Here is a 27,063-nt window from a genome sequence, read left to right as displayed (position 1 = left end):
AATACTTGAATGTAATTTGTCCCCTCATCTGATCATCGTTTTCATGCACAGACATGATCTCTGCATAAAGGCAGGCTTCTTTAGGTATTGCCTAAGGATAATTGTAGTTGCTAAAAGAGGCATTGAAAAATGGCCCGAGAGTCATACTTTTAACCCCCTTTCAGTTCTAAACACATAGCAATGTTAGATAAAAATTTTAAAATATGTAAAACACATAGCTAGTTTTTAAAAGAAGGTAATCACTTTGGTATAACAGAAATGGAACAGAACTTCAAAAGAGTAAGTGGTGAGTGTCATATTTTCTTTTTTGTAGAGAGGATTTTGATTTTAAAATTCTAATTTGTCAACTTCCCTCTTTTGGTCTCTTGTCTTCCAGCAAATTCCAGATGTATCTCCAACAGGAAGATATACCACCCTGGTGCCATTGATCATTATTTTAACAATTGCAGGCATCAAAGAGATTGTAGAAGATTTTGTAAGTTTTTGCTTTCATATAATAAAAACCTTGTATTGAATATAACTTGTAATTTATTTGTTGCTCTGTTTTTCTTTGTTGAAGAAAGGAATTTGGTCAGTAGCCTAAGTAACCTTTCAAGGCTCATGATGGTATTTTTGGGGAAGGAACGTGTACACACAATGTCTTAAATACCTATACACAGAAGTAGGTCAAACTGTGTTTTCTAATGTTAGCTCTGTGAACTCTCTTTAATTTTTATCACTGATGTTCCTTAAATCCTGCTTTAGAGCTTCCTAATTTGGGTAGCCAAAGGATGGATTGCTGCCTAGAATAGCAGCATTGGGCTGGCTGTGCCTGAGGTAATTTTATGAATCTTCTCTCTCCTCAGACTTATCTCGCTCAGTGTGTCTCCAGGTTCAGTGGCTACAACCATATTAATGCTTTCTCCCCTTTTCTCCGTCTGTGGCCTTGCCTCCAGGGTCTTTCTTCCTCTCTACCCCTCCCTCCCTCCACCTCTCTCTCTCTCTCTTTCTCTCTCTCTCTCTCTCTCTCTCTCTCTCTCCCCCTCCCTCCCTTTTTCCCCCACTCTGTGTCTCTTTTTTCTCACTCTCACACATACACTCACACACATTATGTACATTTTTCTGGGAATAGGTAAACAAACAAATGGAATACAAATCAGAGGTACTTTGCTCCTTAAGTTCTTTACCAGTAAAATGAATTCAATTGTTGTTGGGTTTATCATACTGAATAGTTCTTTTAGTCTGATCTTAAAGAAACGAGGCATGAGAAATCTCGTACTTCAGAGTGCTCGTTCCTTGTTGGAGCCAAAATATCGTGGCTGACATCAGAGTAGACTGCATCCACGTTTGCAACATTTGTCTGCTGAATTTAGGGAGTGCTGCCGGGTCATAGACCTCTGTGCTGAGTTTCACAACATTCACATCACTGCCAGTCCGTTTCCTGGAGCCCTGTTTCTCTCCTGATCTATTGTTGCTGTTGCAGTGATGCATTTGGAACTTTTGAATCTAAGGAACTTTCTTTTCTTTCTGGTAACAGAAGCGGCATAAGGCAGACAATGCAGTGAACAAAAAGAAAACGATAGGTAAGACACCAGGCTGAATCACTTTTTCCGCTAGAAAACTTCAGACCCCATTTAAGGCATGTAAAATAAGTAGCTAATGGTATTAACATAAGTGGAGGGAAATGATCTATAAAATATTTTAAAAGAAATAGCAAAATTACAAACCAATCCAATAAAATGTGAGTCCTGGCTATTAAGATTTGAACAGAATTTGTGTATTTTAGAAGCTTAGAAAAGGTGGTAATTTTTAGGAGGTAGACATATGTTAGGTCTATAAAAAGTCCAAGCATTCACATCCTTGGTTTATACTTGCTCCCTTCCTCTCTATTTTTATTGTATTGATTTCTAGAACATTAGGTCTGTATTTGTGTGTGTGTGTGTGTGTTTAATCTCATAACAACAGGGTGATATTTTTCTTCTGGGGTAAATATGGCTAGTTTTAACTTCTATGTATGTATTTATATTTATATGTATGCATTAATATATATATGGTATGTGGATTGGGGCTCCATTTTGAGGAGTGGTGTGGTATGCCTTTATGTCTAAAGATAAGGTTGGAATTAATAAGTGGAATTTTGAAAGGAACCTTTTAGATTTTGAAAAGCTGATTTTATTTTGATTATCATCAGTATTAACTGGTACATTGTTTTTTCTTTTTCAGTGTTAAGAAATGGTATGTGGCATACCATCATGTGGAAAGAGGTAAAAACTATAGGAAACAAATTGAGGGTTGCTGGGGGGGATGGGAGGGGGGATGGGGTAACTGGTGATGGGCATTAAGGAGGACAAGTGATGTGATGAGCACTGGGTGTTATAGGCAACTGATAAATTATTGAACACTGTATCAGAAACTAATGATGTACTATATGTTGGCTAAATGAATTTAAATAAAAAAATTTAAAAACCCTAATTTTAAAGATATGCCAGAAAGTACTGGTTTGGGGACTTGTAATTAATTGCTAGTATTGATTGCAGTAGATAAAGTGTGGGTTAAGACATCGGTCATCTCTAATGTAAGTTTTATATCATGGAGTTTCCCATGAGATTTCCTTAGAACTGCTGCCTATTGACTTGGTTCCTGCTTCTTCTGGGAAGTGCTCACTGTGTCAGTTCACAGTTGTGAAATTCATTGCTCCTGATGGATACTTCTGAAATACCAAAGCATCCTCTAGTTTCCAACTCCAATCCAAGAGATCCCTGGTCTTCTGTTCTCCTAACCTAAATCCAGTTTTTGTTTGTTTGTTTGTTTGTTTTTAAGATTTTCTAACTTTGGAGAATCTCACTTCTAATGTTTTTGGTGGGAAGAGTTTTGGGTTTAAGATTTTACTGCGAAATGTAAACAGAGGTGGAGTGGGGGTTGGAGGCCAGCCTGTTTTGATCTGAACTTGGTTGTCAGGACCAGCAGTCACTGCTCTTAACTTTACAATAGTGAGAGGGTTTGCCTCCATGTTCCTGGAAACATGAGGTTGGGAGGGTTTGGGGATGGTGAGGGTTTTTTGGTTGTTTATAATGATGAATAGAAAATGTAGAAGAAATATGCTGTGCCATCTGGGTATCTTGTATCTGATAAAGTTAGCTTTTTAAGTGAACCTCTGTTTTACCTGGACCTTCTTAATGGTCACAAGATGGTTTTTGTGGGGGATGACTTTCATGACTTCAGGATTTGAAGATGATTAACATCATTTCAAAAGAAAACTACTTTTTAGAAGGTTCACTTAACAATAGTTTCTCCTGCTAACCATTTAGTAAGCAGTGTTTAAAAATGCTTCTATGATCTTTAACTCTGAAAAATGCCTGCAATACAGTAACTTAGCCCTCAGTTTAGTTTGCGTTTTGTTTACTTCATTATAAGAGAACTGTGAAGTCTCTTTATAGTGTTTTTTGATAACACCTTAACCTTGGTAGCAATCTAGAAGTCCTGTAATGCCAATACTAATTGACCTCCCTCTTATTTGGAAGTCTGTAGTTCTTTGTCAAGTGGTTGGAAATTCTTGACCTCATAGAGGTTAGAAATGCTCCCAGTGCTATGGGGGTTCAAGGATTCCTACTGCACTTAGGAATGGCCTCTGTTTCTCTAAGTCCTTCCTGACACTCCCTCCCTCCCCCGAAAGCTAGGAACAGTGGCTGGAGTGAAGAATGATTTGGATTTGGGATGTTTGCAGTGCTTGAAACAGTAGTAAATGGAGCGATGATCTCTGAATTCTGGGTCCAGGAGTTGATGGCCTCACAGACTCCTAAAGTTCATTACCATTTCCTACACACATTTGAAGTTAAAAAAAAAAAAATCCCAAACCAAACACCTCTGTTATATGCTTTGCCGCAAATATTTTTATTTCAATTAAAATGCTTTTGTTTATTTAAATGGAGCTCTTAGGATGTCCCAGAGATGGTGTTATGCATTGGGGATGCAAGTAAGAATAAAGCATGGCCCCTGCCCTTAAGAAGCTGCCTACCATGATTCTCAGCCTTCAGTGGGCATCAGTCGCTCGCTTGCCCGGCTGGTCTAACACTGAGTGCTGCGCTGGCTGTAATCTCAGAATTCCCGTTTTGGGAATTCCACTGGGCCCTAGAATTTGCATTTGTAACAAGTTCCCAGGTGAGGCTGATGCTGCTGGCCCCCGAACCACGGGTGTCGTGGGAGGGCCAGACAGCTGGATAGAATGCAGTGTTAGTGCTGAACTCTGTGTAGGGGCATGCTTCAGGTGCTTCTGGAACATATGGGAGGGATGGATGATCAGTCTTTCTAGACCCATTAATTCACATGAGCAAAGGCATCCCTCGTGTGATGTTCTGGTGTTCTTTTGAAGGATGAATGAGAGGTAATTATTTTAAGAGGGAAATGCTGTTCAAGACAGAGGGAACTGGGTGAAAGTCTCAGTTGTATGGGAAGGAAAGCCAGGCACATCTGCAGAGTGGCTCAGAACAAGGATGAGGATGAGTGGGCTCAAGGAACAATGATGAGAATATGGGAGAAGATAGGTGATAAGAGGTACCAAATGCCAGAGATGTCAGGCAAGGTGGACCTGGCTCTCTTTAAGCTTCCCAAAGCAATACAACTCTAATCTGAAATGTTGAGCTTGAGTTGGCAATCCCCTGGGCTGTAGCAGAATAGAATGCTGGGAGGCAGCTCTTCGGTGCAACTCAATAGCTTTGGTTGACTTTGAGAAGGCCTTTGAGCTTATTCTTCAAAATTAAGAAGCTTGAGAAATCCTCTGAGGCTAGAATGGATTCAGGGATCTAGAGGGGGCTCTTTCTCACCTTAAGAATTCTCGTTTGGGAAACTTGACACACTCAAGGGACAACCATGCATAAACACCAAATAGAAAACCATTTTCAAACACATTTCCAACTAAGTAGTTTTCCGTGTGCATGGAACTTCTTAGTACTTTGTTACTGGGATATGAATGTTTCTTTATTTAAATAACTAGGATGGGAGAAAGCCATAATTTCCCTTGTCCTCCCACTGAATTAAGAAAAAATCCACCGCCTTTTTTCTTTTGAAAACATGACCAATTTTCCTTTCTAGTTTTTAACTAATACCTTCTTCTGATTTTTTCTGTGTAATTAAACTATCCACATAAAATACTTTTACATTTAGAAACCTTTTCAATTTTCATAAGCATTCCTTGCTGTTGTACTGACGGTTGTTAAAATAGCTCAGTAGCACCTATTCTTTGATATTCTCTTTATTGTGGAATATAGAATATACATATAGGCCTTCCTTTTGGCTTTAAGTTGATACTAACTTCAAATATACAATGGTTCTGGAATTTAACTTTTACCACCCCCCCCCCCCCCCCCCCCCACACACATTGGGCTTGATTCCTTACTTCCCCACATGCTTTGATAGTGCTTTGATTCAAAACACTAGCAGGACATGTTTTTAGTAAACCCTCCTTTTTCTTAATAAAAGGTTAAATATAGGCCCCTGCCAGGGCCATTCTCCTAGCTTGCAAGATCCAGGAGTCTTTCATGAATATTAGTTTCATAAGTATTTCAGAAGTATTTGGCTTGAAATTCTTGATTTCTAAGACAATAGTAATGTGCATTAGAATAAGAAGTAAGGCATAGTGCCCATTTTGCGTTTTGAACTTACTCACGTGTGCTGAGAACAGCCTTTGTTCTTGTGTTGTCTGAGAATTGTGGCCTGTCTGACTTTCATACTCAGTGTCCATTTGGTTGCACTCCTGCTGGTAGAGACTAGCACATGCCTGTTTCAGGCCAGGCACTTGCATATACTTCCTTAATCATTGCATCAGCCCTACAAGGTAAGTGTTGATCTTTCTCCATTTTATAAGTGAGGACGCTAGAGGTCACAGAGCTGAAGAACTTGCCAAGATCCCAGGGCTAGTGTGTCTGTGAAGCTAGGATCTGAACCTCAGCCTGCCTGACTTGAAAGCCCATATTCTACCCATCTGGGTGCTTCTGTGACCTCATTTAAAGGATTTACAAACCCTTGGCCATGGTGCCCCATGGTCAGCAGATTAAGGCCTTTTTCTTTAGCTTGGGGTCTTGTGTCTGGTGGAGTCTATTTCCCTAGGTGGTCTCTGACTTTGGCTGTGACTCTTTTTTTTTGTTGAAGTTCTTGAGGCTACACAAATCTCTGTTTTAAGTGGTATGTTTCCAGGGAACCTTTTAGATGCACTGTTCATGGGTGAAATCAGTATTGCTTTGTAATCAGACCACTGGCCAGTTGCTCAGTTTTGAATCTTGGGTCTAACACTCACTGTCTGTGTGGCCTTGATCAAGTTATTTCTCTTTGAACCTCAGTTTCCCCATTTGTAAAATGGAGAAAATTTATTAACTCAATTGATCCTTGCAATAACCCCGTGATATATGTGCTCTCAACCCCATTATATATATAGATGTGAAGACTGATGCACACAGAGTTTACATAACTTGCTCCGGGTTACTCAGGTCTAGCAAGGAATCCAGCCGGGGGATTTGAGCCCAGCATTCTGGCTGGCTCTGGAGGTGTACATTTAACCACTCTCCCCTACTGTGTACAGCTGTGGGATTGTTCCAGAGTGCAAGAGTGGAATTTGCAAGTGGATGGAATAATCGTAAGAAAATGAGACCTTGATAGTTGTTCTGACTCTTCTCTTTTCTTACTCTCCTTTTATGTTTTTTTTTTTTTTTCATTTGGCATCACTGCAGAAGGCAATATTACCATTTGTACCGAAAAATTTTTGTTCTTGTCAAGGAAAATAATTTGGGCTTCTGTCTTAAGCTTCATGGCATAATTATATAGTAATTTTTTCTTCAAATATTTAACCACCTTAATGACTGTTTGTGCTTTCCTGTCTTTCATGCTTCTCTGTCCTTGTCCCTGGTTTTCTAGGTGGCGGTGGGAGACATTGTGAAGGTCATCAATGGGCAGTACCTCCCAGCAGACATGGCCCTGCTATCCTCCAGGTCAGGTGTGCAAGTGGGCACATTGTTTGAAATAAATGTGAACAATAAAGCATTAAGTGGTGACTATAGGAATCACAAGCCACCCTTCCCTCCCACCCCTGGAGGCACCAGCCTTCTCTCTCTGGCCTCTTCTTCAGTTACTTGTCATTTGCCTTTTTTTGTTCCTGCCTTAATCCTAAATTTTCTTTCTCCCTTCATTCCCTTGTACTTTTGTAGAATTCTTTTAGACGTATTGCTTCATTTTAGTCTCATAGCAGTTCTGGGCTATTTCGTATTCATAGGAGATGCTCCAGAGCAGTGGAGTGATTCCGTCAATAACACGAAGACTGCAGCCTCTCTGAGGCTTGAGAACCAGTCTCCTGGTGGGTCCAGGGAGTCTTCCCATAGAGCCAGGGCCTCCTTTACTAGCTGCTCAGAGATCCGGCCCACGTTCACAGCATAGACATGACCTGTGGTTGGTGTTGCCCCTTCATTCGTCCACGTTGTGTCCCCCTATCTGCCCAAGTGCCACTGCCATGTTCTCCAGGTAGTTTCGTGCTGCAAAGGTATCACCAGTCACTAAGTGACATGAATAATGGACCATGCAGTCCTTGACTTTTCCTTGGCTTGATACATAAAAGTATATATCAAAGACAGAGTGCTACAATTAGGATATAAATAAACTCCTTTTCATGAGTTCAAGTTTAATTCTATGATAAGACTGAAACTTCCTATGTTTTATGTGCTGCAGGGAATCCTAGATACTCACACCGTTGGCATTTTCTTTGAATGCAGACAGTGTTGCTTTTATTGGATTTGATCATACATTGGATTCTAAGCCTTAGCATGAATTTACTGCTCGAGATAAAACGTTTAAAAATAGGATCCCAGGCCCATAGAGAAGGAAGAGCACCATATATATAGGGCAGGACTCATATTTGTCCCTATTGATTGGTAACAAGAGAAATAGGGAAATGAGGATCACTTGACAGTTTGGGGTATGAATTTTCACCATAACCCTCAGAAAACCTGGTTTTAATATGAGATGGTTTGTTTGAACTGACAACATATTTATAGGATGCTCATTACTGTTTGAGTCTGTACATTATGCTAAGCAGTCCACTGAGTACATTATCCCATTTAATCTTCCCCCAAACCCTTGGTATCCCTACTTTATACATGAAAAAACACAGAAACAGAGATTAAACAACTTCTAAGTCCCCACAGCCCACAAAGGTAGCAGTAGGAGATTTTAACTTAGCCAGTGGGTTGCAGACTCCATTCTCTTGACCACTAACTATGCAGCTAACCCCAATGATTAGAAATAGGAATACAGTATCTACCAGGATTATTGTTTTTTCTTTTTAAGATTTTATTTATTTGAGAGAGAGAGAGCATGAGTAGGGGGAGGGGCAGAGGGAGAGAGAGAAGCAGTTTCCCCACTGAGCAGGAAGCCTGACACAGGGCTCAATCCCAGGACCATGGATCATGACTAGAGCTGAAGGCAGACGCTTAACCAGCTGAGCCACCCAGGCGCCCCTGCCATGCTTCTTGTTATTCTTTGAGTGTTCTGTCCTTAAAATTGGATGTTTTGATTAAAAAGTTACGTGTTGACATAGTAAAAGGTACAGGGAAGAAAAGGTTTGCCAAGCTTGATTGCTGAACTCTGGCTGTAATGTTCTTCAAAAGCTGTGTTTGTACTGGCTGCATCTAGGGTGGCTCTTTTGGTCAGGAGCAGGCCAAGTCTCAGACTCTAAGGGTCATCCAAACACAGTGGTAGAGTCTTAGCTGGAGCATATTGTGTTTCCCTTAACCTACCAGTCCTCTTCTCATTCTACTTCAGTTATTTCTGCTACTTAAGGTCAAGCAGCATTATGTGGGGTCCATAAGTGTGGATCATTGGGCAAACAACTTTGTGTTGGTGTTGAGCCTCAAAGAGGAGTGTCTTTCTGGTCAGTTAAGACTAAAGTGGTTGAAGGGCCAGTCAGCAGACACAGTTTCCATGGTAGAGACTTTATGAGCTGTGAATTTGTGGAGGGGATTTTACTAAACTTTGGCTTTTTAAATTTCTCTCTCCATAGTGAACCTCAGGCAATGTGTTATATTGAAACAGCTAATCTAGATGGGGAGACGAACCTTAAAATACGTCAGGTAAAGTAATCTTTTATGACTTGTGTTGTTATGGAGACCCAAATGGCAAATTTGGTTCACTATTCCAATCAGTGTATTTTCTAGAGAAAAACGTTCTGCTAGATAGGGTTATGCCTTAACCCTAGTGGAACCCATGGGAAGAACTTGGCTTTTATTATGAAGGGAACCATTGAGAGAGACAGTGGAGTTAGAAAAAGTGAGCTTCGTCCAAGTATGGATCATGAAGGGTATCTTGCCTTAATATATATCTTAGATCTATGTCTGTTAGTGCAGGTGGAAAGAGATCCTGTCAGCTAGGTTGAGCTACATGGTGGAAAGGGCGTCTTCTATATGGAGAGATGCAGTAGGCAAGCTCTGGGTACCTTACTTTACATAGTTGTTTTAACTGACACTTTAATTCTAGAAAGTAATACATCAGATACAAAATTTCTATGCCTCAAAGCTGTTCTTACCATATATTTTAATTCTAGAATGAAAAATGGCCTTTACTGTAACACAAATGCTAAGCATTTGACACCCAAATTTTCTGTTGCATAAAGTTGAATTTGATAATTCTGTCCACCAGTCTTTCTTTTCTATCTTAGATATTTGATTTAAGTAGGGTATTTTTTTTCTGTTTAAAGAAGTGTTGCTGAGTACTAGATATAACACTAATAAGACATTATATTAAAAGAATGCTTTATTCTGTTTTTATGACTTGAATTAAAGTAGAGCTAATAGAGTGCTCTCTGCAAGGTGCTTGAGTATGTGGTTAATTGAACATGGATCTTCCCAGCACAATGGGAGAATCTTAACTTTGCACTTCATTGAATTCTTTGGAAACTTTTGCATTAGGTTGCTATGGCAAAGGCTGCCTGGGAAGTCTATCTTGAGGGGCTGGTAGCTTGATTTGTTAGCCTCCCCAGTGACTCCATTTTAGATGATTCATTATTTCCTTTGGATTAACAATGGGGATGCTGAATGTTGTCCCCAAACCTGGAAGATTGTATTCAGTTTCCTCTTTTGGTTTAACATTTTAGGGTCTGAGTCATACTGCTGACATGCAAACAAGGGAAGTATTGATGAAGTTATCTGGAACTATAGAATGTGAAGGACCCAACCGCCATCTCTATGACTTCACTGGAAACTTGCACATAGATGGGAAAAGGTATCACTTTTGCTTTTCTTAGTTTTTATTTTATTTTATTTTATTTTATTTTTTTGTTCTTAAATGGGACTAAGAATTACTGGAATTGGTAAAATATCAGCTTGTTTTTTTGGTTTTGAAATATTTTAAAATCATGAGATTTCTTATGTTTAGCTTAGATATGAGAGACTGAGCTTTTCCTGAAGCACAATTTCAGTCAGTATAAATCTTCCTTCCCTTAAATTTAAGGAAAGAACTGATTTTTGTCAAGAAAAACAGCCCCAGGGTCTGAAATGAGATTAAAAGTACTGGCTGTTTTTCTGTGTGTCCTACCTACCAGGAAGGAGAGGTGGTTTGGGCTGCATAGAATTGTCCAGAAGAGCAGAAGAGAAGCATATCAGGTGTATAAGAGCTAATCTATTTATTAGAGAAACATCCTTTTTTTTTTTTTTTTTTGTGACTAGCATTCTTCTAAGTAGCATTTGTTTTTATCAAGTTGAGTGGAAGGAACAGCAATTACTCTTCCTTTAGAATATTCACTGCCCTGTTGTCTATATTTCGTTGTCTTTGTCCTCTTGGCATTTGTTTGATTGTTGGAGAGTCATTTTTGTCATTATGTTGGGGTGCAGTTTCTCCCTTCTGCCCATCTTTAATCTGCATGCTCCTTACCGATGCTTCCCACATTTGTATTTTGAACAGACTCAGAGGGAAGGACCTAATCGTGGGAATCAACCCAAAATAACTATGACAACTGTGACTGCTTTCTTGGTTTTCATTTAGCACGCAGAGCCATTCAGTCGGCTCCCCCTTTTGAATTTCTACATTATCACTCAGCCTTTTATTTAACCATTAAGTCATCCTTGACAAATTTGATATTCTAGCTTTAGAGTCTGTAAAATAAACTGGGTTTCCCAATGAATAAGCTTCTTGTTATTTTAGCAATTTCCTTTTTGGGTGTATAGTTTCATGCCTGGGTTTTAAGAGAATACAATTCCCTCTAACATTTTATAAGAAAAATATATATTTTTCTTGTAGTGATGAATGGATAGGATAAAACTTTTTTGTGGATCTCTCTTTTCTTTTTTTTGTAGATGAAGGCAATTGTAACTTTCATTGCTCCTCTCAGTGAAATAGTTCAAATTTGAATAAAAGAAACAATCAAATTAATTGATTGATTGTGGGTTTATGTTTAAGGGGGAAAGCTCATGCTCATTTGTCAAACTATCATTAAATATAAATGTTGTTTCTTATTTTTAGCCCTGTTCCCCTTGGGCCTGACCAGATCTTATTAAGAGGTACACAGCTTAGAAATACTCAGTGGGTCTTTGGCATAGTTGTTTATACTGGACACGACACCAAACTCATGCAGGTAAAACATTTCTATGCTGAAAAACAATGCTGATTTCAGTCTTTATTTTTTCTGTCCATTTTTGTGGAGTAGAGAATGCAAATGCAAATGTTGCATTTAGGGGCTCGAATTTGTGAACCTAAATTTAGAAAGGAAGTACCTTTTATTTCTGGTTCCTTGGGTAGTTTTTCCTGGATTTCCATTATTCTCTCAGATGTTTGTTACCTCTTGCTTGAAATATTGATGGTCTTTGTTTTTTCCAGATTTAGGGGGATGATCAGTTCTAACTTATTTTATCTTCTGGACTTAAGCAGAGATTCAGTCTAACTTTCTTATATCTCTACTTCTCTTCCTCACCTCACGAATTAGGATTTAATAGTAAATTGTACTTTTAATTAAATCCTTGGCAATTTAAAATCAGTTATTTTTGAACTAATATTTATTCTTCATACACCAAAAGAATTAAGTTAAAATGATTTTGCTCTTTCTCCCTGTTAATGATTTTCAAAATATTTGTCAATTTACAGCAGCCTGCATTTGTATTATGGTGTATTTTGCCAGACAGCTTTTGAAATTCTATATAAATCAGTGTCCCAATGTGTCATTTCTTATATTTCTTTGGTATCTTTTGGATCTTATTTTGCTAATGGATGCTGTTGGCGAGAATCAGCTTTTCAGCTTGTCTGTTCTTTTGTATCACTTCCAAAGCATGTATTTGACTGTATTTCTTAGTTCAAAATTATTTAGTGACCACCACGCACCAAGTCTTGAAGTAGGCTGTGTGGATACAATAGTGAAAGGCCCAGCTCACCCTCTGGGAGCCACACAGACTAAGGAGTAATACAGAATTACCAGGTAGAATGAGAATCGCTGCAGTATGTATCATTACAAAGTGCTCTAGGTGTCTACAGAAAGGCCAAGCAACCAGGGGCTGTTAGTTGACTAGATACTAGAAACCCATTTTAGATGGAGAGTTGGGGGGGCAGCTCTTGTGTTGGCCGACTGTTTGAGGTCAGATGATGGAGGAGGAGAAAGTTAAATGTTGATTAGAATGGATGAGGTGATAGACCCCATTTCTACCCCAGCTGGGAAATGCAATGGAGACAGGGTGGCAGGGAGTGGAGGAGATGGTGGGCATGATAAGGCTTCAGAGTCTCATGACATTGAAGACTGTTGCAGTTGCCGCTTAACTAGCTGATCAATGTGTAGTGAGGACTGAGAGATAATGCATCTGGTGCTCCGTGCTGTGATTTTGAAGACAGGATAATGGCAGGGCTGGGGCCAAGATGGATACCATAAGCCAACTGCTCACCTCTTTAGAGAGTGAGGGACGTGGCTGAGAGGTTGGTGGATTTGTTGAGGGACGAGGAGAAGACAGTGTAGCCAAATGGCATGAGTTTCACGGGTGAGTGTTTTAACATGGCATTCGAGTCATAAGGGTCAGAAGTACTATTGGCTTCAGATGCCAAGGCATGTGAGTCTTCACTGGAGCACCCTCTGCTTTGAGGAGCTTCAGGGAAGGAGTGCCCTCAGCTGGGTAAGAAAAGCTCCCAAAGGGGATGAGGACATGGAAAAGTTTTGGCCCTGGGATGCTAGGGTGTGTTGGAATGGCTGCAGTGGGAGTGTGTACGTGAGGGTGGGGATCCATGGTGGCTGAGAGAACAAATAGTTGGTGAATGCTGAGGCCTCTCTTGGATAGATCAAGATTATTCAGTGTATCTGAGATGCGTTTTATCTGTCCTTCCTGCTAGGTCCTCACCGGTTCAGAACTGATTAGAAAGTTTAAAGTTTGTTAGTTCTGAATAGCCTGTTATGTGGAGACTTTACTTTGATGAATGGTTTAGGGCTCCACTACCTACTAAGTATCCTCTGACTTCCCAGTCCAGTGCCAGCAGCCACACCTAACACTGGGAGCTCTACTGACCACAGATCACTTCCGTTTTTATGATAAAGAGACAGAGATGACAAAGACTTAGCTCAAATTTAGTTGGGACCCCAACACCTGTTTTTAGATTGTGCATATTACAAATTTAACCACTCTCCAAGATTGTTTTTTTCAGGGTGACATTGGTAGTACAGCTTTGTAGCTAAGGTGTAAGAAGAGATCATCGAGTTATACCTAAAAATGATCCTATCATCTTTTCAGTGAGCAAAGTGTGCACAGTTACCTCATGAAGTTTGCTCTTGTGAGTGAGATAGGCACTCCTTGCACCTACATGTGATAAGCCCGTGCAAGGCTTATTATGTGTTGAGTGTTCTAGTACAGAATGATGGAAAGACCCAGAAACATCTGCACTAGACTTGCTGTGCCTTTAGGACTGCAACAACAAGTAAAAATAATGAGCTTTCAAGAGGAATATAATATAACACCTATAGCTGGAAGCCATCTTGTTTGTGAAATAACATTTTTTGTCTGGACTTGTGCTGCTTGACCACAGAGGGGAAACACAATTACTTTAGGGTTCTTCTGCTTTTTTGTTTGCTCTGTAAACTCTTGCCTCAGTGTCTTCTCTTCAGAGTTCCCCTGTTTCAAGTTCAGTGTAGTTACACGTGGAAATATTTTCAATATTACTGTTTCTATTGGTTGATTTAATGGGAAGGAGGTATCATCACATTAATTACAGCAAATACTTAGTGCCCACATGCATTGTTCTAAGCAATTTGCATGTATTAACTCATTTATTCCTCATAATGGCCCTATGAGGAAGATACTATTATTGAGCCCATTTTCTAGATGAGGACAATGAGACCCAGTGTCTAATAGTTACTGAAGTTACACACCCACCCAGTAAGAGAGAGATTTGGGATTCAAACCTATGCAGTTTGGCTCCTGAGTCCATGTTCTCACTAGTTACTCTGCCGACTACTTTTTTAGGAGGGCAGAAAGTGTATAAAATTCAGGTCAATTATAAACTTTTCAAACTCTGACATTTTGGCTTTTCTTTTTTTTAACTATTATAAGTAAAATTTTTATTAAATACATTTATCAGCACTAGTTTCATAGTTGTTTTTAATAGCAAAACATTCTAAGAAATGTAAATGACAATAGAGATGGTTCTGGAATTATATATAGCCACTTAATTCAAGTTTTTATTTTTTATCACTATTAAAATTTTGTTGAATTAACAAACCATAAAAATAACTTTTTTGCTATACAATTCTATGTGTTTTAACATGTGTATAGATTCACATAATCACTAACATCTTCATGAAAGATGTTAGCTGAAAGATGCTTATTTCTATTAAGAACTCCATTACTCAAAAGCAGAAGTATTTTCTAAGAATTTTATGGAAGAGTTTAAAATGCTAGTCAGAATTTAACATTACAAGCTCATCATTCTAAGTTGAAATGTTCAGGGAATGGGAGTGAATAGGCAGAGCCTGACTCTCCACAAAGTGTGTGTGATGAAGTTTGGGGCTCTTGTACTGGATGAAAGATAACTTTTTCTAACCCTGTTAACTGGCTATGACTGAACCATTGGAAAAGATCAGAAGCCAATAAACTAATGGAGTCATAGAAATGATGCTTTTTGTAAATTTTTTTCTCCCTGTGCTCCAGTGAGTGTTCAGAATGATAAGATCATGAGTTTTAAAAGATGGGGATAGACAGTCTTGGAACTGGTCTGTTGGCTTCTTCTGTAAGACCAGAGGTGATATGTTGTCCCCATCAACCTGTAGATGGGATTTGATTGATGGGTCAGCCTTCACTAATACATTTCCATTTCGAAATTTAAAGGACTTTTTTTTTTTAAGTCTGTAAAGGACAATTCAGAGAACTGAAGTGAAAGGAAGAAAAGAGAATATAAAGGAAGTTGTTGCTGTGCTGTTTAAATACTGAAACATTTCAAAATGACCAGTAAACTGATTCCCTACCTCCCTGCCCTGCAGAAAACCAGGCCATGATGGTAGTATTTGTGGGTTTGGTGATAGAATTCAGGTAACCATTTCAGTGATGTTGTGGTACGAACTTCTCTAGGGAACTTAGGGATGAATTGCTCTCTGTTTTCATTTGATTTTATTTTTATGTTGTGGTTTTATTCATATTCTTCTTTTTGGAAACATTTTCATCCTAACTCTTTTAATGATCAGATGAGTTGAGAACAGTGAAGAGTGCTGACTTAAGTTTTGCATAACGCACCATTTTTATGGCCAGTTAATGCCTTTCAAGCTTTCAAATCACCTGATTTTTGCAAATCGGTTGCCAGTAGAGAGACCAAGCTTGTGACTCATGGAGGGAGACCTGTAGACTGAAGCTCCTGTGTCCATCTGCCCCTATCTAATTCCTGGCTTCCGGTCTAATCCAGGCTCTGCTCCCCTCCAGGAATGGATTATTAACATCTTCTGGGTTACTGTATTAGTTTCCTATTGCTGCCATAACAAATTATACAAATTTAGTAGCTTAAAGTAACACAAAGTTGTCATGTTAGGTTCTGTAGGTCAGAAGTCTGGTATGGGTCTCATCCATGTCACGAAGCCTGCAGGGCAGCATTCTTTTCTAGCACACTCTAGGGGGTTCTAAAGGAGAATCTGTTCCTTGCCTTTTTCTGCCTTCTAGCACTGCCCAAATTTCTTGGCTCATGACCCCCTTTTTCCATTGTCACAGTTGGCAATATTGCATTTCTTGGGCTATTCTTGTGTAGTCACATTTCCCTCTGACTGTAGCCAGGAAAAGATCTCTTCATTTTCTGTTTTTAAGGGCCAACGTGATTAAGCTGGACCTACTTGCATAATCCAAGAATATTTCCCCAAGTCATATCCTTAATTTTTTAAAATTTAAGCTTTTTTAATTATGAGAGAGAGACAGAGAGAGAGAGGGACAGTTGGGGGTGGGGGAGGAGAGCAGAGGGAGAGGGACAAGCAAACTCCATACTGAGTGTGGAGCCCGACACAGGGCTTGATCCCAGGACTCCGAGATCATGACCTGAGCCAAAACCAAGAGTCAGACACTCAACCAACTGAGCCACCCAGATATCTCAGTCATATCTTTAATTTAATCATGTAAGCAAAACCCCTTTTATCACATAAAATAATGTATTTACAGGGTCCAGGTATCGGGGCATGGACATCATTGGGGAAACCATTATTTTTCCCACCACAATTACAATCAGAACATCTTTAGTAAAATGATTTCAGGTGCATAATTGTCTGGTGCAAATAGGTCTATTGACTTTTCCAATGCTGAGAGAATAATAGTTCCAAATTTTTCACCTATGTGTAGAGGTCCTTGAATCTGGCTTTAATGAATCTTTCTGAACTCACTTGCCAACACTGGCTTCTGTTTGAGCTGGAATGGTTTCCCCACCTGCAGTGAGACATCAGACCATGCATGTTTATAGATGGCTAGGCTGTCTTCCACTTTTGTTTTACTTTCCTGTCTACATTCTGTTTATGACTCAAGACTGCACTCAGATTTCTCACAGCCACTAGAGCTTTCCTGACTTTCCTGCTTTTTTCTTGTTCAGTTTTCCAAATGAACTCTGTCCATTTATTTTGATACTTATTGATGTCAACACCTATTTTGCATTTTGGATGTGTATGTGTCTGTGTATGTCTTTTTTTCCTCAATTTTGAGGGGAAAATATATACTGCAAAAATAGTTCTTTGTATATTAATTATAGAGCTCTATTATTACCTTGAAGATTCAGTCTAGATTTTTATGGTACAGAATCTTTAAGTTTCTCTTGAATTAATGACATCCTGATTTCTTTTAAACTGATTTTAAGTGATTTAGAACTTGTTTTCTAAGATTGCAAAAGTAGCTAATTTTGTACTAAAATGTAATCATAAGTACAGATTGAATTATGAGTCAAAATGTGTTATTATTTAAAACTAGCTGTTGATTCAGGAGTATGGTACACTTTTTAATTTCATTGGTTATTTGGCAAAAATACAGTCTTTTATTTTTATTTGTTGAATTTGGTTAACTTACCTCCTTTTTTCCCCACTCCTTAACCCCAAGCCTGTTCTGTGACTCTTATACATTTTTCAATGCTGTTGTACAGAATTCCACAAAAGCACCCCTCAAAAGATCGAATGTTGAAAAAGTGACTAATGTGCAGATCCTGGTGTTGTTTGGCATCCTCTTGGTCATGGCCTTGGTGAGCTCAGTGGGGGCCCTGTACTGGAATGGGTCTCAAGGTGGAAAGAACTGGTACATCAAGAAGATGGGTAAGTGTCAGGATGGAGTGCTTGTTGAAGTAGGATGAAACCACTTTGGAAAACCCTTACAAGTGTGGTTTATGTGTGGTGGCCATGCCATCCTTCATTCTTTTGTCTACTCTATAAAAGGCCAGCCTTCTTGAAAGATTAGGAGTCGTGATGAAATGAAGGATGGACACATGTGGGGATTGTTTTATATTCAAATGATTGTATTTTTAACTATTTTTTGAGTTATTTTCTTAGTGGTTGCTCTAGGGATTACAATAAATGTCTTAGTTAATCAGCATTTGCTTCAGATTAATACTAAATTCCAGTAAAATACAGAAATTTTACTCCAGTATAGATTCATTTCTTGCCCTGCATTGTGCTATTATCATATATATTACATCTGTTATCAACCCAGTAATCCAGTGTTATAATTGTTGCTTTATATTATTTAATGTCGATTAAGCAAAAAGAAAATACACTTATAGAGTGTACATGAACCTACTTATTTACCATTTCTAATACTCTTCATTTCTTCCACAGATTTGAGTTACCAGCTTGTGTTATTTCTTTGCTTCATGTAGCTTTATCCTGTCATTGCTTTGGGCTGTCATATATATATTACATCTGTGTATAAGGCCAATGATGCACTTTTATAATCATTTTTGCCATGTTTTTTTAAGTCCAAAAGAAAGGATAAAAAATATGTAATTGTCTTTTATAAGTACCTGTTGTGTTATTACCTTTACCGATATCCTTTGTTTATGTGGATTTAATTCCTGTCTGGTGTCATTTTCTTTCATCCTGGAGAATTTCTCATAAGGCAGATTGGAGAGCAACAAATTCTCTGTTTTTATCTTGGAATGTGTTAATTTCTCCTTTGTTTTTGAAGCGCAGTTTTGCTGATACAGGATTCTTGTAGAATTCTTGGTTATGTTCTTTTTCCTTTCACTACTTTGCATATGCCATCCCACTGCCTTCTGGCCTCCATTGTACTGATGGGAAGTCAGCTGTTAAACTTACTTTTTCCCTTGTATGTGAGTCATTTTCTATTGCTACTTTCAAAATTGTCCTTGGTTTTCAATAACTTCGAGTTTATTTTGTTTAGAGTTTGTTGAGCTTTTTGGATGTGTATGTTAATATTTTTCATCAAATTTGGGAAGTTTTCAGCTATTATTTATTCAAATATTGTTTCTGCCACATCTTCACTCCCTTCTTTCTGGTAATTCCATTATGTACCAGTTGGTCCAAATGATGTGACCTTAGGCTCTGTTAACTTTTCCTTATTTTGTTTTCTTTCTCTTTTTGAGATTAGGTAAGCTCTATTGATCTACATTAAAGTTTGTTTCTCTCTTCTGCTAGCTCACATCTACTTTTCTGAAAAAAAAAACTGATTTTTTTTCAGTTTCATAATTTCTACTTGGTTCTTTCTTTTATCTCTTTCTTAATGTTCTCTGATTAAACAATCATTGTCATCATACTTTCTTTTAATTCTTTAAACGGTTTCTTTTAGTTCTTTAAATATATTTATAACAGCTTCTTTGAAGTCTGGTCCATCATCTGGGTCCCCCCTTAAAGGCAGTTTCTATTGCTTTTTTTCCTGTTTCTTTGTAGTTTCATATTTCTTTGTTGTTGAAAACTGGGTGCTTTAGATAATATGTTGGGGCAGTTCTGGATTCTGTTTCCTCCTCCTCTTCCTTTTTGCTGTTTTTTATCTGTTTAGTGACTTGCCTGGAAAGATTCTGTGAAGTCTGTTTTCTCCTGCAGTGTATAGCCTCTGCTGTTACTGCTCAGTTTTATTTCCATGTTCTGACTTTTTATTGCTTTTCAAATGTATAGTTTAAGATATATAGTGGTTTGTAGTATATTCACAGATTGTACAACCTTTACCTCTTACCTAACTTTAGAACATTTTCATCACCACAGAAAGAAACCCTATCTTCATTAGCAATCACTCTTCTCCTTGTTTTTATTTTCAAGCCTGGATTCCTAGAGGTCAGCATAGCTTAGAGGTTAGCCAGTGATTGGTCAGAGGTTGTTTGACCTATGTGTGGCTTGTAGGATGCCTTCAGTGTTTGGGGAATTTAAAGTCTGCCCACATTCAGTCAGGGACTAGTTGCTCACAAGTACCCTCTCTGGTCTCTTCTAAGCAGGTGCAGCCTTATGCATAGACATGACCTTCTGGACCACCAGGGTTGAGTGTGATCTTACCAAGGTTTCTTTGGCCATTTCTTTCCATGGATATCTTTGTTTAATTTCTGGCTAGTCTTCTGGTTTGTTTGCTCCTACTAGTATTGTGAGATATTTGTCTTCCCTGATTATTAGCCACTGGAATCTCTATTGTTTTTGACAGTGCCCTCGGCATGGCTTTTTTCATGCTGTGTTCCAAATAATGTCATCTTTCTCAGGCTGTTCCTGTCCTGACAACCTGCCTTACTCTAAGGGTACCAGCCTGCCTCACCCTGGGACAGAATTTCTGCAATATGGAGCTGGGGCACGGGGTGGAGGGGATTCAAGCTGTCAGTCCCAACCACCCACCCAGAACAGAATTTAAACATCATGGCTCAAGGGGAAAGGAGAGGGAAATAGCTTCTGACTTAAATGCCTAAGGTTTCCACTTAGATTAAGTAGAATTTTTGAATACATGCTTTTGAATTTTTTGTATGCACTGTGATCACTTTCCAAGCACTTTAAATGTTTGTTTTTGATAATTTTATTCAGTTTTATTGCTTCCTTTTTTTGAGAGATTTGCCAATCTCCTTACATAGCAATTCCAAAAATAAATAAAATTTAATGACAAAATATTTTAAAAAATAAATCTGAATTTTAAAACTTTGGAATCTTTGCTTGAAGTTTTTGTTATTCTTTAAATATATTTTGGTTAAACTGATAAAAACATTTTTTCCTTTTCTAATTATCTCATGCAAAAAAATCAAACACTTTTGAATGCCCAGGAGAACTACTATTGCCACTTTACAAATATGACTGGGACTCGAGTTGTAGGTGGAATCAAAACTCTTGGTTTTGGTTCTTAAAATTTGGATATGTCTAGCTTCAAATATGAAGATTGAATCTTTGTGTACATATATAGTTTCAAAATGTCATGATCTGGGTAAATAAACAGCATTGGCATAATCTTGGTATACAGGCTTTGTGGAAGCTGGCATTTAAATTGCCTAATTTCAAACTCCAGTACTAGCTGTATGATTCATGATGGAAGAATAGTCTTTATGTCCCACCCATAATGCTGTCTGCTTTGTTCTCTTATGGAAAAGTTGGAGTAGCTCTATTAAAAGCCATCAGACTTCACAGTTACATTGTCACTGTTGGAGCTTTGACTTCAATTTCTATCAGATTCTGTCCTCCATCATCTCCACTTGATTGTTTTTGTTTGGCTGAATGAACTTTTATACATAGGGTCTTCCCCAAATGTGCTCTGCTTATTGATAATATATATGATGACTCAAAGTTGCTTTTGGCCTGTATTCAAACCTGACATTTGAAATTTCTTAATACATAATTCTAATTGTCAGATATTTCTTCCTAAGGAAATTATACCTCAGAGACATTTGTTAACTATTGGTACTTAGAGATCCTATTTAGCAACTACTTAGTTCAAAAGAACAAGGTTGCAAAGTAACATGTCAGAAAGAAAAGAAACAATCGACAGGAAAAACAGAAGCCTTGGTAGGAGAGAAGAAAATGAAGGGATGGTAGGAAGGTGAAACTACTGATTAGCTTGTGCCTACTCCCTGTTGACCTTTACCAGCCTCTTATGCTGCCATCACAGCTACCCTCCAGAACTTGGAGGCTGAGTCAAACCACTACCATTTGACTGATTTCCTGGAGGCAAAGCTCAAGTGTGTTTTGAAGTCCTTACAAATTACTAATCTCCAATCCTAGCCTTTTGCTATCTTGAAATACCAGTTCCCGTCAAGAGGCGTCTTTGATACCAGTCAAACCTTTAGCCTACTGCAACCTTTCCTCACCTCTTGCCAAGTTAAGCTCTTAGTACTCTTTCCTTTAACCAAGGTGTCATGGTCATCAGGAAAGAACTTTTCTCTTTGATACAGACCTTGTACCTCTTTTCTCTCCCCTGGTTCCTCTTCTTGTCTAAGCTGACTCTACTTCTCCTTTGGATTTTGTCCCCTAGGGGTCTTGATCCATCATTAGGGGTCCTCTTCTGTTAAGATTTTCTTCTGTTATCTTCAATAAATAGCTCCAGTCTTCCTGCTTCCCTCTTTTTACCTGCTACCGTTGACACTTTTTTATATCTTACAAACTCTTTGGAGTATCCCAGATGGACTCTTACCTTAGTAAGGTTGTAGATATTCCTTACAGCCATTTGACATGCCTGTCTTCTTTTCTGCATCCTTTTTAGTTAGCTGTCTTCTCTTTCTGCCAAAACTTACTAAAGCCTCTGTTCTTCTGGATGGCCTTCAGTGACCATGCCTTCCCATTAAAATAAACCTCTTCCAGTTTCAGCAATGCCCTATGAACTCCTCCTCAGTAGATGTATGCTGCTGCATGGTCAGGAAGGGGCATGCTCACTCCTGCCCACTCCTGCTCACTCCTCTCCCCTACAACATCCTGTTAGAAGCCAGCTCTTTACTAGAAGAGATTGTATTAATAGTCTTTGTATTCACAGTTCATACCATATACTAAGTGCTCCATAACTGTTTTAACTCAGATCTCTAAATTTATACATAAGCCTGTAGACTTTTTTGGTGAACATCTTTAGAAAAAGTCCACAAAAATAAAGTAAAAGGAAACTGAACGAGATGAACTAAAGTGATACAGGTACTTTGGTTTTTGTCCACAGACACGACCTCAGATAATTTTGGATATAACTTGTTGACGTTCATCATCTTATACAACAATCTTATTCCCATCAGTCTGTTGGTGACCCTTGAGGTTGTGAAATACACTCAAGCCCTTTTTATAAACTGGGTGAGTATCACAGCAGAGTCTCAAAGCTGAGCTGCTGGAGCAAGGTCAACCAGTATTTTCTCATACTCTCTCAGAGCATCAGTCCTTCAGCTGAGCTGCCAGAAAAGGACAAATATGGTTCCTTTATGATTGGGTCTGGGACTTAAACTGGCCAGAGAACTGGCAAGGGATCTCTGGCAAGGCTGTCCCTGAGCCGGTGATGGCAATGACTGGTTACCTGACACCTCAGCTTCCTAGTCTACAAAACTGGAGGACGTTGGTCCCTATTTATTCCAGGGGTTCTTGTGAGGATTAAGGGAGATCATAGAGGCAGAAAGCAGAGCGGGTGCATGCCTCCTGGTGAGTGGAGACAAAATGGCTGCAAATTCTGCTCCTGCTTTTACAGTCTAATTAGTGCTGCACGAAAGGTCTCGTAGTTGTGTCTATTTCAGTGTGCATTGCATGTCAAAGGTCATGGGGACCATAAACTTGGATTCTGGTGCAAGAGTGGAGAGGTGTAACTTTAAAGCAACTGCCATGCCATGAAGCACTGGACTTCAGCAGTCAGTATTTGTAGACTGGGTGCTTTCATGTGCATTTTTTTTTTTTTAAAGATTTTATTTATTTGAGAGAGAGAGAATGAGAGAGAGAGAACACCTGAGAGGGGATAGGGTCAGAGGACGAAGCAGACTCCCTGCCGAGCAGGAAGCCCGATGCGGGACTCGATCCAGGGACTCCAGGATCATGACCTGAGCCGAAGGCAGTCGCTTAACCAACTGAGCCACCCAGGCGCCCTCATGTGCATTTTTATTTGATCTTCACAATAGTCCCATGAAGGAGGTATTGGCTGAACTCAGAAGTATGGGTTAGTCTAGGTCATGCAATGATCATCTCAAAACCAAACCTTCTGAATATAAATTGCTTGTTTTCTTCCTCTAGCAGTGTTTCTCTATACTAATAGCCACTGTACTTTCACCCCCACATTAAAAATGAGCACTAATATTATCTGTTGTAGCTTCTTTTCTGTGTTAGTCTAAATGAAGGATTAATGGTATATATTTTCTGAAGCGCCCTCCACCCCTTCTCTCTCAGGACACAGACATGTATTATCTAGGAAATGACACTCCTGCAATGGCCAGGACATCAAACCTTAATGAAGAGCTTGGGCAGGTGAGAGCCTCTTTGGGAACTTGGGTAGTGGTGACTCCAGCATCAGGGGAGACCAGTGCTAGAACCACGAGAGATTTCAGAAAAATAGTTGTCTATGAACGTGGTTTTGATGTCTGAAGAGCTATATATACAGCATTTGAAAGTATTGTGAAATAGAAATGTTAGTTGGCTGTGACCTGCTTTTTGAGGCATCAATATATTTTATTATCTAGAAGGTGCCTGCAAAAAAATAATACAAAAAATATACTGCAACATTACTCTGGACATTAAAATTGTTTATCCGGAATAAATGATAGCGAAAACGGTGGTTCAGCTATGCAGGTATTGGGTAATCTTACAAAACATGGGGCAGCTAATTTGAAGGACATAAATCTATTAAATTTCTCACACTTCTTAGATTTTGTTTCTGGAGCATTCCAGGGAACGAGTTTCTTTTCTGCCATTACCCTTGAAACTCCTATTGCCTTTAATGAGTTGTGTTTTGCATTATATCTTCATCTTATGTTGAAATTACTGTAAGGAATACCCTCTTTTGAATGCATTGCAATTAAAGATTATAATTTCATCTTATACATCTTATTTAAACCTTCCAACAGCCCTAGGGGGTGGGTGCTATCTATGTCAGACTAAATTTGCCTCCTCTTTGAACCCTTTTACAGTTTTTCAGGTAAAGTTATTTGATCTTTCTTCTATGCCCCCATAACAGTCTCTCCAATTATGAACACAGTAAAGTGACAGACATGTTAGAGATGTGGTGTCTGTTTCCATCTTGAGCCTTTTGAGCCCATTTGAGGGTGTGGATGTGTCTGGGATGAGGTCTTTGGTTGCCTTGGTCAGTCTAGCATAGTGCTCAATATCCCATTGTTCTCAGGACCCATTAACTGGATCCTAGTAATTGAAGGATTAAAAGTGCTCAAGTTGTATCCAGGATAATAATGCATCCTAATTGGGAATATGGGAAAAGTTTGCTTGCTCAAAAAGTTTTGAGTTGGAACTTAAGGATAATAGGAGAATGAGAGCAAACCTGGATAATTCCTTATTAGAAATTTTTCATTTTTTAACATTTTCATATAATCTTTTAATTTTTTAAAAAAGGGGCAGAAGGAAACACTTCATTGGAAGGCTGATTCTACTGAATTTTTTATACCCCTAGACTTACTGCATAAAAAACTTATATAAAAACTTATTTATAGTTGGAGCATGAATTACCCATACCTTACTAATATTTTTGTTTCTATGTAATATTTGACTTCTTTAGGAACATTAATAATTTTCCTTTACTTGACAGCCCTTCGATTGCTTTAAAAATAATTCATAGTGTATTTGCCTATATTGTATCATTAAGAAAAAGTACAGAATAAATAATTCGCAGTATTAATCCCTTTTCCATAAAACAATAAAGCATGGCTTCCCCTTGTGATTCTTGGAGTACATCCAGCATCCAGCAGCAATCATGGCCTGAGAAACTGGAATTTTTACTGGAGACAATTCTGCTAGTTACTCTCCCTTCAACCAATCCATGACATAATTTTCCAGGATGTTACACGTAAAATGATGTTCCGTATCTTCTGGCCAAGTTCTTTGTTTCATAGATGTGGAAATTGGGGCTAAGAAGGATGAGGTGACTTTTCTAGAGTCCACATGACTAGTTAGTATCCAGAGCCTGAACTGGGCTACTATCCTCTTGTGATCTTGAACTCTTTTCCTTCTTCCCCATCACGTGATCCACCGGGGGGGAACATAATTCACACAGCACCTATGCATTTTGAGTTCATCTCTTTTGCATCCAGTTAATTATGTCAAAATGGTTGGCTTGTTGACCTCTAGAAATTTTATCTTTTCACCTTTGTATATTGAAAGCTTCGTGTATTAAGTCTGTAAAATTTTGTATCTCAGAAAGTTATATATAATCTATAGCAGTCCTATGCTGCCTTCATGTAATCTTAATTGTTAACTGTGATGGAGGAAGATTTGTTTGTTCTGTGTTGTTTCAGTATATGCCTTCCTAATTCAACTAGGAGTGGAGTGATTAAAAAATATTTGAGGGTTGCCAAAGTTTGAGCTTGTTGTCTTGATATATTGAACACTAGACTGGAGTGGTGTATGAGATTGTGGGAATAGGTTGGAGAGTGATCTGTGTCTTTGAGATGCCTTATGGTAGAACTTAGTGCTTAGGCTTATAGGTCGACATGGCTCCAGGCTGTTACTGAAGCCTCCTTTGCACATTTCCACACAATTCGATTCTAGGCTTGGTTAGTGGAAAAGGTTTTTAAGTGGTCTAAGTGTGAAAATATATTAATTTTATAATAATATATAATTGTATATAATTATAAAATGTATTTTACTGTAAGGATATTTACCATTTAAAATTAATAGAGATTTTTGACTTTCTCTGCTTGACTTAGTTCACTTAGCATAATCTCCAGTCACAAACTGAGGGTTCTAGAGGGGAGGGGGTGGGGGGATGGGTTAGTCCAGTGATGGGTATTAAAGAGGGCACATACTGCATGGAGCACTGGGTGTTATATGAAAACAATGAATTGTGGATCACTACATCAAAAACTAATGATGTATTGTATGGTGACTAACATAAAATAAAATAAAATAAAAATAAAATTAATAGAGATTTTGAAAAATATAGGAGGGGAGGCATGATCTATTTATTGGTCTCTGCATCTTAGCTACAATGTTGATGTGTGTTTCTTCTATTCTTTGATTTAGGTGAAATACCTATTTTCTGATAAAACTGGAACTCTTACATGCAATATCATGAACTTCAAGAAGTGTAGCATTGCTGGAGTAACCTATGGGTAAATATGTTCATCACTTACTAAAAATTTGATTTGTATTCTTCCAACAAATAAGTTTATTTTTAGCTGCTTAGCCAAATGCCTTCTTGATATTTTCAAAGGATATTTATAAGGGATTTAGATACGTAATTACTACTGAATGTATTTAATATTTAATGAGTCCCAACTTTGAACAGTTAACCAATTTATTCTGCAAATATTTACCTAATGAGAAATCCCTGGATTTAATGCTATAAGTTTAATTTTAAAACTTTAATTCTATAAATTTTTTTTTTTAAAGATTTTATTTATTTATGTGAGAAAGTGAGAGAGAGCACATGAGAGGGGGGGGGTCAGAGGGAGAAGCAGACTCCCCGCTGAGCAGGGAGCCCGATGCAGGACTCGATCCAGGGACTCCAGGATCATGACCTGAGCCGAAGGCAGTCGCTTAACCAACTGAGCCACCCAGGC

At 38.5% G+C, this 27,063-nt stretch overlaps 1 protein-coding gene across 1 annotated transcript in view; it reads left to right on the top strand.

Annotated features, from left to right (window-relative positions):
• The window catches only part of ATP8A2 (ATPase phospholipid transporting 8A2), a 604,495-nt gene that overhangs the window by 128,597 nt on the left and 448,835 nt on the right, over positions 1 to 27,063 (top strand). Inside the window, exons 4-14 of the mRNA XM_035003669.1 lie at positions 377 to 475; positions 1,517 to 1,562; positions 2,203 to 2,243; positions 6,883 to 6,956; positions 9,017 to 9,086; positions 10,106 to 10,233; positions 11,470 to 11,581; positions 17,563 to 17,728; positions 22,527 to 22,654; positions 23,726 to 23,803; positions 26,525 to 26,613. Coding sequence (XP_034859560.1) covers positions 377 to 475; positions 1,517 to 1,562; positions 2,203 to 2,243; positions 6,883 to 6,956; positions 9,017 to 9,086; positions 10,106 to 10,233; positions 11,470 to 11,581; positions 17,563 to 17,728; positions 22,527 to 22,654; positions 23,726 to 23,803; positions 26,525 to 26,613 — 1,031 coding nt within the window. The remainder of the gene's footprint in view (positions 1 to 376; positions 476 to 1,516; positions 1,563 to 2,202; positions 2,244 to 6,882; positions 6,957 to 9,016; positions 9,087 to 10,105; positions 10,234 to 11,469; positions 11,582 to 17,562; positions 17,729 to 22,526; positions 22,655 to 23,725; positions 23,804 to 26,524; positions 26,614 to 27,063) is intronic.

This window comes from Mirounga leonina, unplaced genomic scaffold, assembly GCF_011800145.1.
Source record: "Mirounga leonina isolate KUSES-001 unplaced genomic scaffold, KU_Mleo_1.0 Mir_127, whole genome shotgun sequence".
Taxonomy (NCBI): Eukaryota; Metazoa; Chordata; class Mammalia; order Carnivora; family Phocidae; genus Mirounga; species Mirounga leonina.
This window is presented reverse-complemented; position numbering and strand designations above follow the sequence as displayed.